This window comes from Pteronotus mesoamericanus, unplaced genomic scaffold (assembly GCF_021234165.1).
Source record: "Pteronotus mesoamericanus isolate MK-2021 breed Mesoamerican mustached bat unplaced genomic scaffold, CSHL_Meso_final contig_78, whole genome shotgun sequence".
In the NCBI taxonomy this organism is placed as follows: domain Eukaryota; kingdom Metazoa; phylum Chordata; class Mammalia; order Chiroptera; family Mormoopidae; genus Pteronotus; species Pteronotus mesoamericanus.
The window spans coordinates 9,230,565-9,249,199 of NW_026555258.1; the positions used below are offsets into that span (position 1 = coordinate 9,230,565).

At 39.9% G+C, this 18,635-nt stretch overlaps 1 protein-coding gene across 8 annotated transcripts in view; it reads left to right on the forward strand.

Moving 5' to 3' along the window:
• The window catches only part of DENND1A (DENN domain containing 1A), a 478,231-nt gene that overhangs the window by 143,115 nt on the left and 316,481 nt on the right, over nt 1-18,635 (forward strand). For 7 of the 8 annotated variants that reach the window (XM_054584397.1, XM_054584400.1, XM_054584396.1 and 4 more), the window contains one exon: nt 6,890-7,009. In XM_054584397.1, the coding sequence (XP_054440372.1) occupies nt 6,890-7,009 (120 nt within the window). Of the gene's footprint in view, nt 1-6,889; nt 7,010-18,635 lie in introns of those variants that run through there. The other variant, XM_054584403.1, reaches the window with a different exon arrangement.

Consider the following 18,635-nt stretch of genomic DNA (forward strand, 5'->3'; position numbering starts at 1 on the left):
TGTATATGCCAGGCACTATGTATACTATGTTCTCTTCCTGTACTAAAAGTTTACACACTTGCTAGGTTACCTCATTCCACATATGAGGACACAGAGGCTCAGATAGATCCAGTAACTTGCCCAAGGTCCCACCAGTAGAAAGTGGTAGAGCTGCTTTTGAAACCCACGTGTGTCTGACCTCCAATTCCACCATACCTTCTCTACCATGTTGTACTGCCACCGTCAGATACACTACACAATAAAGTAACCAAACTTTAACATTTGTTTCAAAAGCAATATATATATTTATTGTAGAAAAGGAAAAAATACAGATAATTGAAGAAAATAAAATCCATGCAAAAAATGAAACTATAGCACATGATTAGTCCATCTGTGTATATTTGTCCAGACCTTTCCTTTTGGCCCCACCACTGTGCAGTCACCGTGCTCTACTTTTCAAGACTGTATCAGTTTGGCCCACTTGGACTCTTGTTTTTCACCCTTGGTTTAGTCCCTTGGTTTATCCGACTGGTTAAGCTGTGCCCCGTGAACATTTTGTACAGTGTTTGGTAATATTGGAGCAATCAGGCCTTAGTGGGCAGAGTGCTGGGGGTCGCAACCAAGAGACCTAGGTTTTAATTTGGGTTCTGCCATTGATTTGCTCTGTGCTGTTAGGCAAATGACATCTCTCCCCTGAGGGCCTCGGTGTCTTTATGGGTAGAATGAGGGAATTGGGTTAGATCTCTGCTGCTCCTTCTGTTTCTGATACTTTTTGATTCTTCAGTTATGATTCATTGTCACTTTGTCAGGCTCATGTAGGAGATGAAGTGGAGAGATCTCTGTTCTTTCTTAGAATAGTAGTCTGGCGTGTTTCTCAAGCAGCTAGGCATTGCCCTGTGTCTGGCAGTATGCGACCTACTCTTGGTCCCCAGGCATTTTGGGTCAATGTCATTCTTGCCACTTGAATCTTTGAGCAGGGAACGTGAGAAACTTGAGTCTTAGGCAGAGGAAAGCTGTGTCTATGGAAAGAAGTTTTGAGGCTCATGTACCTAAAGGTTGGGAGAAGTGATAGGTTGATAAAAGTGGATTCCTGCCTCACACCTCAGGTGCATTGCAGAAAAGGAGAGGTAGCCGTTGGGGGTGCCTTGGCAGTGCATGGCTCAGCAGGCCATTGTTAGGAAGCTGTACTAGAGGATGACAAAATGTTTCTGTTCCATCTTGAAATTTTATAATTTCATAACAAGAGTTATTATTTTCATTATGTACCTACTATATGCTGATTACTTTGTATACATGATTTCTAATCCTCAAAACCACACTGCAAACTGTCATTATTCCCACTTTACAGATGAGGCTTGAAAAAGTATAATCATCTATATATTCTCACATAACAAGTGAGTAGCATATCTAGGATTTTAAAGTCCATACCTTACTGTTTCATCTTCTCTCTCCTGCATCATTAATCTTTGCCTCTATTGAGTCATTCCCAACAGCTTAAAAACAAAAGTTCTGGTATTCCTCCTCCCTAAAAAGAATACCCACTTTGGTTCTTCATTTCCATTCAGTTACTGCCTAATTCTCCACCTCTTGGAAGAGTTACCCACACCCTTCAACTTACTCCTCAGCCCTCTTCAGTCTGTCTGCTGCTCCTGTCACTCAGCTGGAGCTTTTCTTACCAAGGTCAGGTGAAGCCTCCATATTACTCAAGGCAGTAGGCATTTTTTCTCTTCTTGTCATGATGTATCAGTACAGTTGACCCCTCTCCCTCCTGCTTGTTCTGCCTGGGTGTTCTTTTTTTCTTTGATGGTCTCTTCTCTACCCATCATCTAAATTGGTGCTTCTGTAACTTAGTCCTGGGTCCTCTTTGGTTTCCATAAATGCTCTCCCTAAGTGACCTCATTCTTTACAATGGCCTTTAATACCACCTGTGTGTAATTACTTCCAAATTTATAGATCCAGTCCAACTTTTCCTCTGATTTACTAAGTGTATGTTCAACTACATACTTGACACTTCTATTTCCATGTTTCACAGGTTTCTCAGACTTAACATATCCCAAATGGAGCTCTTGGATCGCCCCCCAAACTTGTTGGTTTTCTGTCATTAAATGGTAGTATGCCGCCTTTTCACTTCCTCTCAGCCCGCAAGCACTCACCCCTACAACTTGGAGCTACTCACCCGTATTCATCTCCATTCTCCCTACGTGATACTCGCCACCATCCAGCCTCATCTGGATTGCTGCATTAGCTTCCTGCTTTTCTCTGCTTCCACCTCTTCCAAACTGTTTTCCATGTCACACACAGACCAACATTTAAAAACTGTGGACTAGACTGTTATTCTCTTGATTCAAACCACTCAGTGGCTTTCTGTTGCCTTTACAAAAAACAGTTCTGATTCTTTACCATGACATATGAGGCAGGCACTCTGCATGATCTGGCATTTACTTCTCTAGCAACTTCCTGTCATGCTACTTTCCCTGTATCTTCTGTGCGTTCACTCTACTGGTGTCCTGTTAGTTCCTTACGCATGTCTGGCTCTTTCCAGCTTGAGCATCTTTGCGCAGCTGTTGTCTCTGCCTGAAACACCCAGTCCCCTATTCTGGAGTAGCTGCTCATCTCATCCTTTAAGTCAGTATTGTCATCATTGAGAAGCTGTCCCTGACCACATTATCTCAGTAGGGCCTTTCCTTTTCTTGGTTTTCTCCTGCCTTTGTTCCTTTTCCAGTTTCATACAACACTATGACAAGTTGTGTGCTTTACTGCATCCTTGTTTATTATTCCTTTCTAAGTAGACAGGAAGCTCCACAGGGGGATGGATATTGTATATCCAGCCTTTGTTACAGTGACCAGTGTAGTAGTTCCTCAGTTTGTAAGATGACAAACTAAACTTAAAGTGAGGCTGATATGGAAAATCCCATTTCTCACTGGAAGATTGGAATCAAGCTGTCCTATCCACATGCCTCATGCCGTTTATAAACTGACCCTCAGGGTTAAGCAAAACGCTGCTGGTGGGGATGGGGGTGTCTTGAAAGGCAGACAGACAGTTACAAGGCAGCATGAATGTTCAAATTTGTGGTTCAGATAGTCATTGCTTTTCTCCCTCCCGTTCCATACCCACCTAGGCATGGCAAGCAGAGCTAAGGGTGGTCTTGGCCCTGCCTCCTGGGCTTGGCTTAGCTCTGGAAATACTCAACTTTGGTTTCTCTTGCTTAGTGGGAAGTCTGTCTGATGACACAACTATCTGAATTTCTCACGTACCTGAGTTCCTTCAACTGAGTTGAAAGCTTCTGGGGGAGGATTTTCATTGTGTTTCGTGCAGTGAGACAGAGTAAAAAGGGCTTTGAACCAGAATTGGGTTTGGAGTTGTGTTTTAGTCCCGATTACTTTGAAAAACAAAACAAATCAAAACAAAACAAAATGAAAGCCAAAGAAATAACCCCTAGCCTCAGTTTTCCCTGCTACAAAAAGCAAGAGAATTGGATAAGATGGCTTCTTGGGTTCCTCCCAGCTTTCACTATTGTGAAATCTGATCTCTGTTGAAAAGATATGGATTCTGACCCTAGGGGGAAATACAATAACTGCAATTTAAGGAAGCACACCCTTTTCTCAGAGTCATTTTTACGGAGAAAAAGGGAATCCTCTCGTAAGAAGGAATGACACATTCCTTGGAAATTCAGAACCCTTCGAGTTTGACTGCCCTTGCCTAACTTTTAGTTTCCTGGAAGTTGTCCAAGGAAAAAAATGTTTTAGAGTTTAATGATTTGGGTCCTTTAATGACTTGTACTAGGAATTAAAGGTGACTCGACTGATAATAGTCCCCCCTTCTAACCTCTGGCACCCCAAAAAGAATCTTGTCATTTTAATGCAAGCATGAGCAGCTCACTTGGTTGTCTGGAGGACCCCTCTGTACTGAAAAGGTGCAACAGATTTGAGAAAAAGGCAGCTTTCATCTTCACTCACAATCATGACAAAGCTGAGTCAGGAAGATTCTAAGCAAATGCATGGTTTTAATAAGATTTTTTTAGTTTTCATTCAGATGGTAATTTAACAGCTTGCATCTCTTTTATTAATTGTTCTTACTTAAAGACTTACCTTTATACTAAATGCTTATTTCAGTTGTTCCCCAAACATCATTTGGGTTGGGTCGTAGTTTCTCATTGCATTGTTATTCCAGGTGAAGAAACTGAGGTGCTTAGAGATTAAGTAATTTGCTAAATTGAGGGCCAGTGAGCAAGTGATCGAGTTGGGATTTGAACCAGGTAAATGAGTAATGAATCTTTCACTGAGCCTATGAGGTAGCTAAAAGCATTTTCAGCATTTTAATGGTAGTGGAAAGATAATAGGGAAATTAATGACACTCAGCCAAGTTGTATTTGTCCTATGTCTTTTTCCTAGAGATTCTGGGTGTTTTCTTTTCATTCAGTCCTATCAATATCCTTTCCTTTAGGATTCTCCATTTTAAACACTGTAGAAGTGTAATCACCTGCTGAGTTAAAATAATGAACACTCATATTTTTATGATCACATAATAGTATTTCGTAAGAGCATGACTTTATCTGTAACTTAGAACCGTCCTGACCTGTTGCTTTAAATATTTTAATAATACAGGTTTTTCTCCTTCCCCAATGAGGCCCACTTTTTTTCCCCCAATCACTTTAATTATGTGAGCTAGAATCCTCTTTCTCACACATCTTCAGTTCTCAACCTTGTTAAAATTAATCATATAATCCCCCTTTAAAACATAGTATTAAATCACCATAGTAACACAGTATCCAAGCTTTATAGATAAAACATAACAGCCATAAGAGAGTAGCGTTTGGTGTCCCCTTGACAGCTCTATAACTTTTATAGAAATGTGTTCCTTCTCCTGGTTGTGTGAGGTGGAGGGATAACATTACTTACACCTGTTTTATTACCACGCTGCTTTTAAATTGCCACCTTGTTTTCGTTCACCTTCCTAGTTAAAAAAGGAGAGTTGAGCACTATTTTCTATCTGAATTATTTTCTTGTACTCTCTAACCATTTTTCAAGGGATGGAATTGTTTCCTTATATATGACCAAGGAAGGTCTGTTGACCTTTTGTGCTAGGATACCTTGAAAACCTCTTTAATTTTCTTATGCAGCTTATGTGAGGGAGTTTTAGAAAGGAAGGCTATCCATATTTGAAAACTCAATTCGTATGATATCCAAAGATTCAGAAAGTCTACCTTTGGAAAAGACCTGGTGAACTGTGCTTTTTTTATTTCCACTGAAAATTTATAAAGTAAATTATAGGAGCATCTGTGTGAATATATTATCGATTTGAGTATATTTTGAAAAATGGAACATGTAAACTACAATGTGACTTGAGTTCCTTTGAAAAAGTCAATGTCAAATTCTAAAATATTCTGTTAACATAAATTTATGTACTAGAATTTGGAATATTTAAATTTTTAAAGAGGAGTCTAAGCTAACTGGTAAACTGATTTTTAGAAGTGGATTTTAAAATATTTCGTAACTCCTAAAAAAGAGCTTATGGATTAATCTGATTAGTAATCTGATTTTTAATTTATTGAAATGGGTACTTTTCTATTTTATGTTGCTTTATTTGTGGGTTTGGTGATTTCTTGTGTTTATGCAGGAATTTTTAGCTTTTCTTTTCTAAAAAAGGTTTTATTTATTTTTAGAGAGTGGGGAAGGGAGGGAGAGAAAGAGGGAGAGAAACACCAGCGCATGAGAGAAACATTGATCATTTGCTTCTCACATGTCCCTATCCCGGGACTTGGCCCACAATCTAGGCCTGTGCCCTGACTTGGAACTGAATCGGTGACCTTTCAGTTTGCAGGTCGGCGCCCAGTACACTGAGCCACACCACTCAGGGCTTTTTCTTTTTTTCTTTCATGTCTTTCTTTAAAACCTTGTTTCCATTTCTTAGACAGCATCTTGCATGGTTAAGACATTTAGTATTTCTGTTCTGTAAAATATGTTCCTCATACATTAAGAAATTTTGAAAGATACAGGAATTTAGGAAATTAATAGTTAACCTTGCCCTCTTTTGAATTCCAGCACCTCCCCTTAATAGCTCTGTGAACTTGAATTCAATCAGTGAATCAGAAAATGAATTCAGCCCTTCATTTTTTCTTTTTTAAATTATCTTTTTAAAAAAAATTATTTATTGATTGATTTGAGGGGAGGAGAGAGAAACATCACTTTTGTTGTTCCATTTATTTATGCATTAATTGGTTGATTCTTGTATGTGCTCTGACTGGGGATCGGACCCGTAACTTTGGCATATCGGGATGACGCTCTAACCAACTGGGCTACCCGGCCAGGGCTCCTTCGGTTTCCTTTTCTGTACAATGGGAATATCTAAGTTCCAGAGTTGTTGCTGAGACTAAATGAGATGGTTTATATGAAGTGTCTCTCCCTGTGACCAGCACACAGCAGAAACTCAGATTCTGCTGTAGAGGAATGATCAGATGAACAAATTAATGATCAGTTAACAGCAAGGTGGCAGAAAAGGCTTTTGTGGTAGTAAGCTCTAGGTTTAAAATCCAGTGTTTTGCAGTTTACCAGTTGGCACCTTAGGCAGTGCTCCTCTAGGCTATTCGCTCAACTATAAAGTGAGGTTAATAGAACGCACCTTTCAGGATTTGATGGGATGAATTACAGGGCTACCTGCTTGAACTCAGTAAGTGGAAGGAGGTATGGTAGCTCTGAGGAGGTGGTCACTAGAACATGCTGCCTGCTGCCCTTTTTTCTTTTTTTACTAGCTCACAATCTGTTCCCGTGAAGTGTGTAAATTTTCAGCTCATTTATAAAGAGTTCCACTGAGAAAGGAAATGTTACAGGTTCAACGACTTGTCATGATTAGATACTTTATCAAGAAACTTACTGCACATTCATTTTTCCCTTTGTTCTGTCTTTGCCGCAGCCTCACAGTTAGCCAAGTTGGCCAGAACTTCACGTTCGTGCTCACTGACATTGACAGCAAACAGAGATTCGGGTTCTGCCGCTTATCTTCAGGAGCTAAGAGCTGCTTCTGTATCTTAAGGTAAGGGAGAAGGGCTTGGCAATTGGCTGGTTCTGTGAAACAATGTCAGCTTTTGCGTTGTTCTTCTGTAATTAAATTTTCCAGCTGCTCTTTTTATTTTCCTATCTGTTTCCCACAAGTCACTGCACTTGGGGAGAAGGACTTCACAGTGTTGTCCTTGCACTTTAAGTTCTGCAGATAATTGTATTTATTTATTTGTATCCCATCGCTGGGGTGGGAAAGGGACCATTGCTTCTGTGGAGTATGGGGAAGCTGGAGAGCCAGCGTGGCTTCAGTTCCTCCTGCTGTTATCTGGAGCTGTCAGAAGTTAGTCTGTTAGGCTTTCCCTTGGACATTTTGTGTATGTAAGATTATTAATAAAGTATGTGTCTGTGGCTCAGGACGTCTTGCAGACACTGATTGTGTCCTCCTCAAAGTAACACCCTTGCCCCCTTTGGGTCAATGAGTGAGTGACTGTTTCTCAGCTTGGCTACCTCTAGAGAGGTTTGAAAAAAGGGCCGAATCCTGTCAGAAGGCTTCCTTAGGCCTTCTAAAACCCCCTTCATCCACCAGAGCCACACTTTCTTAATGCTCTGTTTCCTCCTGCCAGAGGGGTGAGGAGTGTTCTGGGGTGGGAGGATGTGTGGAAATCGGATTTTGGAGCCGCTGGCTCTGTGGGCTCCTGCTGGGCGCCTCCTGAGGGGGAAGTAAAGGCATCCACACACTCTCCTCTCCATCTGCCTCGGTTAAGTAGGTGTCAGAGGGGCCTGCCTCCTGTCTCTCTCTGCTCATGTGGAGCAGCCCAGGGCAGGACAGCGGGGAGGCGCCCCTGACAAAACCCGGGTCCCCATTCTTGGGCTTCAGCCTGGGGATAAAAGGCCAGACCCTCTATGAATTCCAGAAAGAGTAGTTCTCTGGTGTATTAGTCTCTGCACTTTCTTCTTCTTCTTACCAAGAAAAGACACTCCCCCCGCCCCCCAAGCACAGATACCCTCACACCACAGGAGGAAGAGAACTGACTTTCGGAGTGCTTTTGCTCAGTAGCTCTCAGTCCAGACTGCTACTTTTGTGTTTCTCTCCACAAACATTAGTATTGGTTTTAATCAGCAAAATTAACTCTCTTCTTCACCGAGCATAGCATCTGTAATGGGGGCACTAGAGGGCAAGTGTTGGAATGACCTAAGGAAGGAAGTACAGCCAGGGTACTTGGTGAGATTAAATGTGTACAGCTGTTCTCAAGCATGCCTCGGCAGTCCGGGCGGGCGCAAGGATTGCCTGCCCACAGGGTTTGATTCTGATGCAAATGATTATTTACTCTTTGATTTAGTAATGTTGGTCTTTTTGTTTTTGTTTTCCTTTTTAAAGAAAATTTTCTCGTACATTTTTACCTAATACTATGTTTCAACCTTGGCCAGGACACTGCATATTTATGTAGTTTTTTAGAGATGAGGGTTTAAACCACATTCTTAAGGTTTTGTAGAAAGGTGTTTTCCCCCAAATGTTTTGAGTTACAGTGTTTTTTCCTTCCAAAGCTGGAGTGCGTGAGGGGTGGGGAAGGGGATGAGGCTGAACTGGCACTCTCACAGTCACACAGTTTTGGGGAGTGGGAAACAACTTAAAAATTTAAATTAAAAAATTGCTCTCCTCTGATTCTAGTATTTGACTTTGTGTGTCTATATGGAGCATGATGGCCTTCATGTTTGCGAGAAGGTCGTTGGATAGCCTTCATGCTGTAGTCATTTAGAATGAAAAATAGCAGCAATTGGTATGTTTTCTATCTGTTTTACTAGCTTGGAACCATAGAAAACAATTTGGTGGGTTAATTCATTCATTTATTTGCCAACCCTTAATCAGGTGCCTACTATTAGCTAGTCCCTGCCCTTAAGGAGTTCACAAGGCTGGCTGGAGAGATGGATGATCACACTGCAGTATGCTATATATATAAAAAACACACCATGGTCCTGTGGTGTCCTGTCTTCTCACTACTGATATTCTAGCACCAGAGAATAGTGACTGTGGTGAGAAAGAGTACTATATGAATACTGGGATATGCATTTCAAGGGTATTTAACATTCGAGGTGAAGCTCTCATTTTATCTCATCCAGCTTGTGCATGTATAATGGACATACATTTTCCCTGTGCTTGGGCTGGGAACGTTGCTGGGGTGATACATGAACAGAAGGGTCTACTGTAACCCTGGATGACTGGGTTACAATGGAGAGTTGGGAGGTCTGCCGAGAGAATACGGGCATGATTTGGGTCTGGTTTACATTGTTAGCATTGTCCTCTTTTGCTGCTTGGTCTCCTTGTCTTTTTCCGGGTGCTTTCCCTTTAGCTAACCTATGCCTTGAGGTCCAGGTACCATTCTGGTGCCCAGTGCTGTAGCTCAAGGCTGCTAAAAGGCCACCTCTACTCTTGCTTTCCATTTAGTCTCATGAGGGGTGTAGCTCCCAGTGAAGGTGTGTTTACGTGTATAGCCTCCACTGATCCTAGCTTCTGAGGCTCCCTCCTTCCCTGACTGCTCTCCCAAGCTCATGTGCTTCCCGGTGCGTATGAGCCACTGGGTCTTTCTGCCTTCACACATTTGCCCGTTCCCCCAGACTTCAGCATGGGCGCTCTGAGCAGCCTTCTCCAGGCAGCGGTAATCATCTCCCCCTCTGGGGACACCAGATGCTTTGCATACTTCAGTTATACTTGCATAAGCCTTGATCACCCTTTGTTTTTCTCTTGTTGGACAGTTAACTCTTTAGGAGTAAAGACTGTGTGTTAATCAGCTTTGTATCTCCAGTCCTTAGCGTAATGCTTGACCAAGGTAATGTGTGCGTGGCTTTCAGAGACAGGCAGATGCATGCTATTTGAATAGAAGAACAGGGCTCTGAAGGCTCTGATAGGACACTAGTTGAGAGAGAAAATGTGAAATATAGTTATTTGCAGAAGCGTGGTTTATATTATCAAACTTATATTAACTGTAAGAAGAGAACCTTTGAATCTCACAGTGATGATCCAGTGTTAAGTGCCAGGCCTTGTGTCCATAAAGGGCTAGACCATCAGTATTACAAAATTTAAATTTAATTTCACAATGAAAGTTTTTTAGATACTCTTTATATATTCACTTATTAGGTTCATTGTTAGGGGCATTGTCTGTTCCTCGTACTAGAATGTCAGCTCCATGAAGGCAGAAAATTTTTATCTGTTCTGTTCACAGATGCATCCAAAGTATACTAAAAAATGTAGTTGTATTAGAGCATAAACAAGTCTCATTAACAGAAATGCTATGGTACATAAAATCAAATACATATTTCCTCCCATGGCTAACTAGTTTTTTTCCATTAAGGTATTTTAATTTTCCTTGAGATTCATCATAATATTATTTAACCAGTTGCTAGATGGTGCTTAATGCTAGATTAAAAACACCAGCTAGGAGAGCAATAGCTACAGGGCAAGTCATTATAAACCCAGCAATGTGAGTGAGTATTTTAGAATATCCAGATAGCACTGTCTGCATCTGATGTGGTATAAACATTTACCTTTGCTATCTTTCAACCATAAAACAAGATGACCTAGAACCAAAGTTATTTTTTCATTTTTTAATTGTCGTTCAATTACAGTTTTCTCCCCATTGCTTTCCCGTGCCCTGCCCACTCCCCACCTTCCACTTTTAATCCTCCCCTCCCATTGTCTTTGGTCATGGGTTCTTTCTACACTTTTTGTGGCTTCTGATTTGCCTTAATGACATGTACCCATCAAGACCTTAAGAGTTCAATGATATAACCATGTTGTTTGGTGGAGGTGGGGTGGGGCAATGTATTATGGGAGAGATGTCAATAATAATAATAATAATAATAATAATAATAATAATAATGTCTTTCTGTACTCTTTATAAAAGAATTTTTAAAATATTTGTGTTCTACAGGTTTTACTTCTGTATGCAGATCTTATTTAAGCTCTTGGGAAAGTTTGAGTAACTGTCTTTATACCCAAATCAAATTGTTCAGAAACTAGAATACATTTTGGAAAATAACTTGTTTTTTCAAGATGATATCTAAAATTTTTGTTTTAACATTTAAAATTTTTATTCAGTTAGTAAGCATCTTAGTACTTATATATATCAGAAATGATCAATGGGTAACAGTTGGTCTTTGGCCTTTATTTACTTCAAGGTCCTTTGAAATAGAAATAAAGATCTAGCCCTGGCTCCATATATGATGAGACTCTTTTAGATGTTAGGTTCATCCAAGATTTTGATAAGCTGAACTTTCTGAACTTGATATAACAGACTGAAAACAATATATACTTTTTGTCCTTTACCAAATTTAAAATTGAACATGCTTTTGCATATACTGTTCCCAGGCCACTTCTGATTTTGGTATCCACCTTCCATTTTGCTTCTACCCTTACGATCTTAGGAGCCACTCAATCTTTGGGAAGGGACTATGTAAACAGTTAATTAAAATATAATGTGATAAGTGCTATTTGAAAAAAATATGTATATGCAAGGGTCTGTGGGGTCATAGATTAGGCAGTGCCCATCTCTGGCTTGGAGAATTGGGGAAGTGTTGCTGATGGTTTCCAGTTAAACTGGGTCTTACAGAATCAGTGGGGGCTTGCCTGGAGGAGAACAGCAGGAAAGCTCTTGAGGTGGTAAGAACGGGTGTGCACAGGCCCAGAGAAAGGAAAGGTCAGAGCAAGATGAAAGAATGATGAGAATTTGATGAGAGGGCAGCAACAGGCAATGATGCCATAGAAGCCTTGGGGCCAGGCTGCTCAAGATTTTGGGTTTACCCCGTAGGCTGCAGAGCGCCGTCAGGTGGTTTGGGGCAGACATCAGATATAGCGATGTTAGACCAAGGATGAGGTGGCTTTCTGTGCTTGAAATTGCTATTCACAGAGGCGTGGGGTTTTCTGGTTTTGGTTGGAAGGGACGGTGTTCATCACTCTGGAAGTAGCACCTTGATTTAGATTGGAATTTTTAAGCCTAAACTTTAGTTTTTTTGGTTTCTTTGTTTTTATTTATTTATTTTTATTTGTTTTTAAACTATAACTTAATGAAATATGTTCCTGGGTCCTTGCTGGGGAGTTAATTGTCCTTCTTTTCATGCAAGCTGGCACACGGGCTTGTGTTTAAGCTTTAACTGTGTTAAGTAGGAATCATCTTTCTTCTGAAACACTTTCTAATTTAATGGCAGGAAGAACTATTGCATCTCCTTTCATCAGCATTGTACTCATTTCCACTATAAACACAAAAAAGCTCAGTTTTCATTGAGAAAAAGAAGCTAGAAGTAATAAGAGTCTGGTTTTTAAAATTTTGGCTTCTCTCTCTAACCGTTCCAGTATTTTTAAAACATCTATAGTTCAGGAGAAAAACCAAAGGACTCTTTCCTTAGGCAGGTGTGGTGGCAGAAGCCCTTTTGGATTGTGTGTTATCTCCTTTAGTTTAAAATAAATATATGGGGGATGGGGAAGGCAGTTGGGAAGGAAGGCTGTGGGGACAGCTCCCAGATTTTTACCTTGAAAGCAGGTGCTGCTGAAATATTCCAGAAACAGATGGATCTCCTATCCTTGTTTTAAGCTATTTATAGTTGTCTTGCCTGAGGGTACCCTGCTATACAAAAATTCACAGCCTAATGTTTGAGGGCAGGTTGGGCATCAAAGCTGGGGCTCCTTTGGGAGAAATCAGCCTTTCTTCCCAGTGCCTTAAATGCCATTTGAGAAACCTGGATCTTTCGTACTATTTAACAGAAGACTTTCCTTTGCCTTTTGAGTGTTTCCATCTCTCTGAAGCTGTTTGATTTCTTTTTAATTCCTCCCCTTAAAACGTCCAACGGGTATAATGTTGTTTTCTGGATAGTCAGCTGGAAGAAGGCCTGATCACTGTGGCAGATTGTAATTCCACCCATTGTGGGTCCTGGCACATGGCTGCTGTTGGAAGCCAAACCCATGGGATAGGGCCTGTGGAGACTCTGGTTTACTGGGCCCAGGGCCCTTTCTGAGGTTCTCAGTGTTTTGAAAGGCTTGCATGGTTGGGGAGAGGGCGGGGATCATCAGAAACATCACTCTGTGGGAGGTTACAACTTTTTTCCCCTTAATTAAAAAAAAAAAAATGAAGCAACTGGGGTATGTTGCATGTTTTATTGTCACACAGATGCCTTCATGCTTAGAAACATATAATCCTCTGGGGAGCCACAACTCAACAACAATAACAAGCTGGACTGTTTAAAGAAAATCACCTTTGAAGGGAAATGGAGCTGCCTTCGCTGTCCTGGTGGCTTGCTAGTTGGGGGCTGGGAAACTGGATGTTGGGAAGACAGGTGTGTCTTCTGCACCAGCAGCCAGCCGCAGAGCTCCCCACGGCAGAAGTAGTTTCTTGTCTCCTCCTGGTTCTTCCCTCAAGCAACCTGAGCACAAGGTCATGGGTATTTGAAACTTCAAGACTTTGGCTAAAATTTTCGTTTTGAGACGGAATGAGTTGAGCATTACAAGAAGACATGGCATTTTCTCCCTTTGTTTTGAAAGCAGGGCACTCCCTTGTCTTAATGCTCATGAAACTTACTTAGTACAGGGCAACAAAGTGAAAGCACCCTGGGAAATCTGGGTTTCCACTTCTGTTCTGGTGTTTGTTTTCCCCCATGCTTCACTCATCTTCTTACCTCCAGTAACTGCTGTTGATGGCTAGTTTTGTTATGCCGTTTTGTAGATGGATAGACTAAGTTAGGACAGCTCACTACAGAGGATGTGGAAGGGAAGGGGGGAATTAGCGTTTATTTAATATGCCAAGTGGTTTACTTAATTCTCATTTATTTTTATTACAACCGTATGACATTATCTCTCCATTGCAGAGATAAATGTGTTGGGACTGCAAAAGCTACAGTGACTCTCCCAAGATCCTACCAGGAGGAACTGAAGGAATTTGGTTTGGAACCCAAAAAAGTCCAGCCCAAAGCTCATACTCTCAACTGCTCTGGGCTTTTTTCCAGTAACTTTCTTTTGGCTTTGATTTACAACTTCAAATTTTATTTTCTTGTTACCAAAGCAACATTTACAAGTCTCAAAAGTTTGCTCGTCTCTCCATATATACTTAGTGAAAAGAGCCATGATGTGTAGTTTGCCATTGCACAGTGATCTCAGATGTGTGCTTTAAGTGCTCTTAGAAATAATATACTACCGCCCATCCACATTTTATAAATGGTGAAATGAGGCCTGAAGAAGGAAGGGTTTTATCCTAAGTTCTTCAGCTGGTTAGTGGCAGCCTTCTGACCCCCCAGTCCAGAGTTATGTCTGGGACATGGCAATGATTCTTCCAATGCTGGAGAATAAGCCCAAGACCATTTGGAACTAAGGTTTTTCAAGACTCAGTTACCTCCATTGAGCACCACGGAGTCACATCCCCTTTCGGCCAGTGTCACTGCAGTTGACCAGTCCAGCCATATGATTATAGAATAAAGAAAAATGATCACTTTTGTTCAAATCTGATGCAGGGTGTGTTTGAATGGAAAACCAGTAAAACTGGGCCTGCCTTATGAAAGAAAGAGCCCTAAGAATTCCAAATGAGGGAACTTTTTTGGGAGGTGGAAAAACATTCATTCTACAGGAGAGGCCAGTTGGTGCTACTTGATTGAGTTTGAGTGTCAACAATTTTTCCTGAACCTCCCTGCAAGCAAGCCATTTTCCTTATAATAGTGACAACCGGCAGAAGGACTTATTTGAGCCTTATCTTTTGCTTTCCACTGGGCGGGAGGTAGAAAGGAAAATAACTCAATATGCTTCACACCTAAAATTGCCCTACACTCTTATATTATGAGCAAGATAGATTTGTGAATACAAAAAGGAGTCTGAATTTAGGTTGTCTGGCTCTCCCAGCGATCAGTTTTAGAAGCAGTCGGAAGCCTAGCATTTCTCTCTCATCCAGAGAAGCTCCAGAAAACCGAGGTGATAGTGTGCTTCTTTACATCACACAGAAAAATCATTATGCCATCTGAAGTTTGAAAAGCCCACAATTCGAACAGTCAGGAGACACTTATTTTTCAGATGCTAATACTTGAGATTATGAAAATATATTTCCTCGTGAGAGGAATTTAGAAAACTTCAGAAGACTAAGAAAAGCAGTCTCTCATCCCACGACTCTGATAATGACTAGGGGTGTTTCCTTCCTTGAAGTGGGATCCTGCTGTAGGTATAGTTTTGTGTCTAGCTTTTTCTCTTAATATATTGTAAGCATCTTTACATATTAAATTTTCTTTCCTGAAGATATTTTTGGCTGTATAATTGTGTGAGACTGATTTATGAGGGAAGAAGCTCTTAGTAATCTGAAAAATTATTTCTTGCTAAGACTTATGTTTTTTAAAAAAAAAGCGTTTGTTGTAGTGAATTTGTCATTCAGCTAATTACTTTGGTATTTTTGTTGTTTAAAAAGAACCAACTGCTTTTCATCTTATGTGTGATTGCCCAACTCTTGACAATGAATAGTTACTAACTTCTGAAAGCATTGAACATTAAAGTATGGTAATAGGGTCAAAAGTCATAGTTAAATCAAGTGGTAAATAACGTACTTAGTTTACTTTTCCATATTTCACTTTGTATATTTACATTTTCAAAGTAAGTAATCCTTTTTATTCCCGTGAGTTATATTGGAAATTGAAACAAATAATGTAGCGTAAAGGGAATACTTTTAAAGTTAGATAGCAATACGAATTTTGATTTTTGAATATTTTACATTCTGAATGAAAACAAATTAATCATATCTTAAAACTTTGAGTAGACATTTAGGACATTTTTAAACATTGTAGATAAAATTAAATTCTGTATTATAGTATGTAGTGGAAATTGAATAGGTTTTTATTTCCCATTCATAGTTCAGCATGAAAGTACCATGAATCTTCAGCAAAACCAAGGGCAATTGTTGTTCTTTAACTCAATTCACAAGTGTTAGCCTGCCCCCATGGAGATTTTTAATCCCTTATCTATAATACAAAGCAATATTTATTACAAAATTAATTCTGAGAGGCATCATTTATGGTTTCTAATCCATTCTATTTCAGATGTCTTTGAAGTAAAACGGGTGGAGTTTTGTATGTGGGGTTAATTGTCCCATTGTTCATTTATTCAGTCTTGGTATTTTAACTAGCTCTTTATGTGTATTAATGAGCCCAAAATGCAGCAAAAAATGCTTGGCTCTAAAAAACTTGACATCTTAAAAAACTTACTTAAAAGTGTGGTGGAAAAAGAAGTTGGGTGAAATTCAGTGTCCTGTAGTTTTTCGCCTGAGCTCTTAATGACTGGTTTCCTTTAAAAAAAAAAAAAAAAAGTAGTCCCATAGAAAAACAAGATGTTTGGGGGCAGGGGGAGCATAAGAAACAAAAAGCCACTACAAACAAAAACAACTCCAACTTAGAGAGGCTCTAAATAAAGTATACTTGCTAGTGTCCAGCCTCCTGCTGAGCCAGGATTTTTACTGTCAACTCTGTAAAAAATAGTAATTTTGGATGCCAATTTTAGAGAAATTTATGTTTGTACTTTTTTTTATTAGTATATGAAAATATAATGAATATTGAGCATCCTCATTAAGTAAAGATAATCATTGTTTCCTGACCACTGGAAAACAGTGCTTGTTTTTATATCTTTTTTTAGTCTTTATTAAAATCCCCCAGGGGTTATAATTCTATAGATCTTTTTATTTGAATGGGTAGTTTAACTTTCATGTTGTGGGATTCACTGAACTTGTCCTTTCCTCAGATTCAGTACTTGTGTTGTAATGGAAAGAACATTGATTCTATGTTTGATGTTTTCAGTCTTCTTAAAATTAGATTTATAATAATGTTTCATTTGTCCATCATTCTTCTTTGTCTCAGTAATTCAGTGGTGAACTGAGGATAATACTAATTTAGAATCTTGTTGTAAAAATGAAGTAAAACAGTGAGTGCTTGATAAAGTTCTTTGTATGTCATATCTACTGTAGTAAATGCTTAATTATAACCCTGTGCCTTCCTTTTGTAAATTGTGAAATATAACCTGCAAAGTACATTAAGTTTAATTATATATACAGACATATACAAGTGTGTATATATTTACATATATGTGTACACATACACACAGAAGTGCACACAAATAATTATGTGGCAAAAACCCATGTAATCACCATGTAAGCTCCATGTAAGCTAAGAAATCTACGCCCTGGTATAATTTTTTCACCTATGTATGTATCTCTAAATATGGCATAGTTTTTCGGGTCTTGAATTCTGCATGAATTGAATTATTCAATTTGGAATTGTTATTTTGTCTTCTTTTCCTTACCTTTTGAACTTCATCCGTGCTATTGCTTATTATTATAGTTTGTTTTCTTTGTAATATAGAGTTCCATATCATGTGGCCATGTTTCTGTTCGTTCATGTACTCAACTGTAGGTATCTATTTGGGCTATTTCTAGTTTATGACTTTTATGAACTTTCTTGAATGGGTATCCTAGTACACATAGGCGTAGGTTCTTCAGTGTATTAACCCAGGAACTTGGATAGCTATGTGTAGGGGACATACATCTCCAACTTTATTCGATAATGCCGACTTGTTTTCTAAAGTGGCAGCTACGGCGTTTCGGCATCTGCAGGCTGTGGGCGAGCATCCCTGTTGTCCCACACTGCGGCTCTTACTCCTCGCTTTTGGGAGAAGGCCTGCAGCGCGCCCTGCTCTCTTCTCCCAGCCTGTGGGATCTATGTGCTGTCCTTCCTTGCTTCCCCAGAGGTTCATCTGGCTTCGCTGTCTGAAGAGGCGTTGCTAGGGAAAGAGGCCGTCCCTCGGGCTGGGAGAGGACAGCTGACCACCCCTGAAAGTTGAAATGAGCCCTGAGGCGACGTGGCTTAAAGACCACGGTCTGGATCCGAACAGGGCTTGGACCCTAGTCCTGCTGATGTGCAGGTGTGCTTGTGGGTGCTCCATTTGCCCTCTTTGAGCCTTAGTTTTTGGGAGGACTAGAGATAATGTAGGGTTAGGGCCATGGTAGGACAGTCACTGGCACTTTACAACATCACACAGTGCAGGAGCTGTTAACAGAAGGATAGACCAGTTGTAACATATACATGTCATTGTCCTTGATGTGATTTGTGTGGGCATGTGCATAACCAAGTCTACATAAGGCTTGTCACGTCAACTTGAAGATGGCATTTGGTGGCCCTGAGGTAGGTACTTACACTCTGTTGGTCAGGGTGTAAAATGGTCCAACATTCCTGGGAAACAGTTGGCAATATAGCTTCAAAACCCTTAAAATTATTCCAACTTTTGGGAATCTGTTTTAAGGAAGACTCGTGTACAGCTACATAGATGAAGGTGTTTATTCTAATATATTGAATGAAAAATTATAAATTTATGAAAAGGGGTACTAACTTTAATTAGTTATCATGTAACCATTAAAATTATTAATGACATGAACATCTTGGACAATGTTATGCAAAAGAAGCAAAAGACAAATTTTTATATACAATATCTATTTTATAAGGAATTCATAAAAAAAATAAATAAACCTGAGTGATTGGGTACCAAAGTATTAACAATGAGAAAAGGTAGGCAATGGGATCATGAGTGTATTTCATTTTCTTCTTTGCATGTCTGTAATGAAGTAGTTCTTCCTGTAATTTTATCCTGGCACGCTCAATCCAGATAT